This window comes from Hibiscus syriacus, unplaced genomic scaffold, assembly GCF_006381635.1.
Source record: "Hibiscus syriacus cultivar Baekdansim isolate YM2019G1 unplaced genomic scaffold, ASM638163v2 tig00111394_pilon, whole genome shotgun sequence".
In the NCBI taxonomy this organism is placed as follows: Eukaryota; Viridiplantae; Streptophyta; class Magnoliopsida; order Malvales; family Malvaceae; genus Hibiscus; species Hibiscus syriacus.
Window position 1 is genome coordinate 389,056 of NW_024063080.1, and position 4,185 is coordinate 393,240.

At 33.6% G+C, this 4,185-nt stretch overlaps 1 protein-coding gene across 1 annotated transcript; it reads right to left on the reverse strand.

Moving 5' to 3' along the window:
- Positions 1–1,133: 1,133 nt before the first annotated feature.
- On the reverse strand, positions 1,134–3,809 carry LOC120160979 (pectin acetylesterase 8-like). The gene is given in 12 exon segments (XM_039171293.1): positions 1,134–1,411; positions 1,487–1,632; positions 1,706–1,811; positions 1,928–2,005; positions 2,083–2,136; positions 2,716–2,776; positions 2,865–2,989; positions 3,063–3,229; positions 3,311–3,440; positions 3,518–3,600; positions 3,682–3,738; positions 3,741–3,809. Coding segments are annotated over 12 exon segments (1,200 nt in total). The 5' UTR covers positions 3,805–3,809; the 3' UTR covers positions 1,134–1,282.
- Between the last annotated feature and the right edge of the window lie 376 nt (positions 3,810–4,185).

Genomic DNA, 4,185 nt, shown 5'->3' on the forward strand with positions numbered 1-4,185 from the left:
AAATATTTTTATAATTAAATTTAGAGAAAATATATTTATTTTTATTAGGCACAGTCCAGCCCATGGATAAAAAAATATATGAGGGGAGCACCTTGAACTATCGTTTGCTCAGGCCCCAACTTTTATATTTATAATTGGGGTCTCTAACCTTTATATTTATAATTAGAATCTTTAATTTGTATATTTATAATTTAGCTCTCTAATTTTGTTTTTAGTTTCATAAATTTTTTAATTTTGACCATCTTTTTTCATATCTCTCATTAATTCATTTAATTTTTAATTAAATTTAATCATTTTTTCTTTTTTTTTTAAATTTCATTCTTCAATTTATTAAATATTCTTTAACTTTTAGTCTTCTCTAATCTCAATCTAACGATAAAATAATACACAATTCTTTATTATTTATTTATTATTCAAAATTAAGCTTGTATCATACCCATATTCATTTTTTTTAATATTTATTGTCTCTTAATTGTATTTAAGGTGTTTTTTAAGAAAATAATGAAAAATAATGTGTTCGACAAAATTTAATCATTTTTTTATAATTTATTAATATAATATTAAATTAATTGCTCAAAGTAGTGAAATTAGAGACCTACCTTTAAGTTTTTGTTTAGGATTTAAAAAATATTTGAGAGACTGAGACAATTTTGATAACATCCGTAAAAACATTTAGGATTCTGTAGAGAAACTATAAAAGTTTAATTTGGACGAATATAAACAAAAATTGTGTATTATGTTAAAAGTTATAACAATTTGATTTGGATGAATATAAAAGAAATTATGGTCATTAGTAGCATTCTTTACCTTAAAAAACCAAATCTCATCGTTTTTCAATCCTATATGTAACGTTTTCAAGTTATTTTCATTAACTGATATATGAACTATTTATTTTTATATCATAAAAATTTAAAATTAAATAAAATATATGTTTTGGCTAGGTTAAAATAATTGCAATTTATAAAAACTTAAAATTAAATAAGATATATAGTTTGATAGGTTAACTGAAACTTTCATTCCTTTCCCTCAAGAAATGGAAATATACCAGAAACAATAATTGTAAAAAAGAGAACTGATTTATTAAGAATGAGAATAATAATATCAGTACACAAATGGAGGCAACCCAGCACACAAGTTGAGTGCAGTGGTGGCCTTTTGCTTATTCAGAGGGGACTTGATCAATGCTAATTTCATTTAACCAATCATATATTTGCTACTACTACTACTTTATGTGTATGTATGTATGTATGAGTATAAAATATGGACTGCATGGTGAGAAAATCTAGAAATGATGTGCATGTGGATTATCAAAAACGCGGTTGTGGCAAGTTGGGTTGCATGGATAAGCGCAGTCTATCTTTTGGAACGGATTACGATCGTAAAACCAGTCTCCAACAGCCTTTCCAATTTTCTGCACACACAATTCAGTTTCAATTTCGTGTTTCCAAAACAAATATCAATGTAAATGCAGGCGTTATGGGCTTACGGTTTTATTCAACAATGGGGAGTCAGGCATAAACCATAACTCTTGCATCTCCGTTTGGCAATGGGCAAAGCATGAGTCTATAAACATTCCTCTTGATGTGGACCTGCCAACCCCAACCACTGCACTTAAGAACTGCAACCTGAAATCTGAAACACGCACAACACATCAGATCCATGACTAGGGGTGTTTGATGAGTGTAAAACAGGTTGAGTGAGTCACCTTGCATTACTTTGATTTGGCTGGGCACGCAGTTCTTTATATCAAGCTTGCAGCTCTCCCAGTGGCCTCGGGGATCAGCAATGCCAGGTGCCAAAATGTTTCGTATCTGAATGGAAAACAAACGCTCGAGTTTTGCAAAGTTTGTCTACTTGCTATGCAGATTTTTTTTTTTTTTTTTGCTCGGTAAGATGATTTTTATTAGAAAAATGGAGAAGAGCAAACCTGCCACGAATCATATGCTGCATTGATGAAGAAAAGTGGTGTTTGTATTTGCTGTGCCATGTATTGTGGGAAAAAACACTGCAAATTGTGCGTGGATGAGTATTGCTAACATCATCACAGGTCGAAATGGAGAAGAATGGAATAGAAGCACTCACTAGACCAGGTTTCATTCTCGAAGTACAAGATGGTGGCAAATTCTTTGCTGATCCCTTCAGAAAGAAAGTAAATAACATCATACATACATATAACTTCTACGAGTTAATTGCATCACATGTCCTCAAATTATGATTTTTATTTTAAATTAGTCCTTAAACTTTTAAAAATTCCAATTTCATCCTTAAACTTTGACTATTATTCTAAATTAGTCCTCAAACTTTTGAACATTTCAGTTTCATCCCAAAACTATGACCTTCATTCTAAATTGGTCCCCAAACATTTTGAACATTCCAGTTTCATCCCAAAGTATGCGTATATACTAATCACATCCATTGTTAATAAAACTGTTAGCCCAAGGTATATTATTATATGTTTTAAAAACTAAATAAACTAAATTTAGGTTAAAGTATTGGTTGAAACTAATTACATATTTGGATGAATTTGGGGAAAAAATTGAAAGATTCAAAAGTTTAAGGACTAATTTAGTATGAGAGTCATAGTTTAAGATGAAACTAGAATACTCAAAAAGTTTAAAGACCAATTTAAAATGAGAGTCGTAGTTTGGGGACATATGATACGGTTAACTCAACCTGAAGAATTCATATGAGGAGAAAGAGAGAAAGAATGGGTACGTGTGTTTGGACTAACTGGTGGAACAAGGTTTGAATGTAATGTCCTCCGGAGACATCTTTCCTGTAAAACAACCAATTACAATGCAATTAGCAAATGTATATATGCTTCAACACAAGATCCAGGCAGAAGGTCCTACAAATGAGCTTACGTATTGATAAAATAACCAGCATCTGAAATACATTTTACTTTAGTACCCATAGGTAGGAGGGTTCGGAAGCTATCGCAGTGCAAAATCGACGCCAATCCGCCGGCCGAACATCCCGACATAACAGCCTACACAAAGAAATCATTAGCCCAAGAACAAATAAATCAAGAAGAAGGCAAAAAACAATGTTAATTATGTTACATTTTCTGCATTTCTCATTCCTTTGCTCAATAGATCTTCCATGACAGCAAGCCAGACCCTCGTACCTCTGAAATGAAGATTAGTATGTGGATCGACGGCCGCAACGTCGCCGGTGAACGATGATCCATCACAATATCTGACCTTGACTCTGTTCCAATTGTAAAAGTCTACAAATCCAAATAAAACCTGTTAAACTGGGGTGGCAAACAAATATTGGAAGGGGAAAAGAACACAGCAAAAGGTCATGCCTGGATTAAACAGATGTTTATTGTTCAATATGCCAGAGAAAGGAATTTGCTTGACCATTCTCTTAGATGAGCCTAGATGAGTACTTTTACGAACCAGGCAACTAGTGACATTATTGCACCATCCTCCTCCCTGGAAAAACACAAGTTAAATTAAATTTGTGATTGTTTTGTGTAAAACCAAACCAAACCTATTAGTGTTGGACAAACCTCAAGCTGAATCAACCAACTATTTACACCAGTTCCGTATCCCTTATCCCAATGATAAGCTGGGGGGCTTCCATCTAAACAAACTACAATTTCATCAAACATGTCAGAAAAATGTAAAACCAAAGAGGAGTGGATACTTTTTTCTGGGAGGGAAAAATACTGACCAGCTCCTTTTGCTACAGCACTTCGAACATAGGTAATTGGGACGTAAACCCCGTTTATTTGAACAACAGCTGCCCCAAAACAACAAGACATAGCCATTGCCAGGAGCTTTTAGCATCCACCATCTATGCACCTGTAATGACATGGCACAAGACAATACTAATACCAGGAAGAAGAGATCTAAGACAAACGTTGTGAAAGGTGTTCATATGAATGAAAAGGGAAAAGTACCAGCTGTGTCTTTTGCCGCACTTGGTAGTTTTAATGGCAAAGCTAGGCTAGTTGTAACGCAACCAAAGGGACCTCCCTGTTTCTGCAAAGGGCAGGAGAGCCGACACTGATCGTCTTAAAAAACACCAATAGCATCAACTCCAAAAATATTGTGTGTTATTTTTCTTCTGTGCTGTCAACTTTTGAAATATATAAAAATGATTCGGGTGGACTTGTGGCGATGAAGCTCGATTTTTTTTCCTGTGAAGACTTTTAGTTAAAAGTGGGGTTTGGAG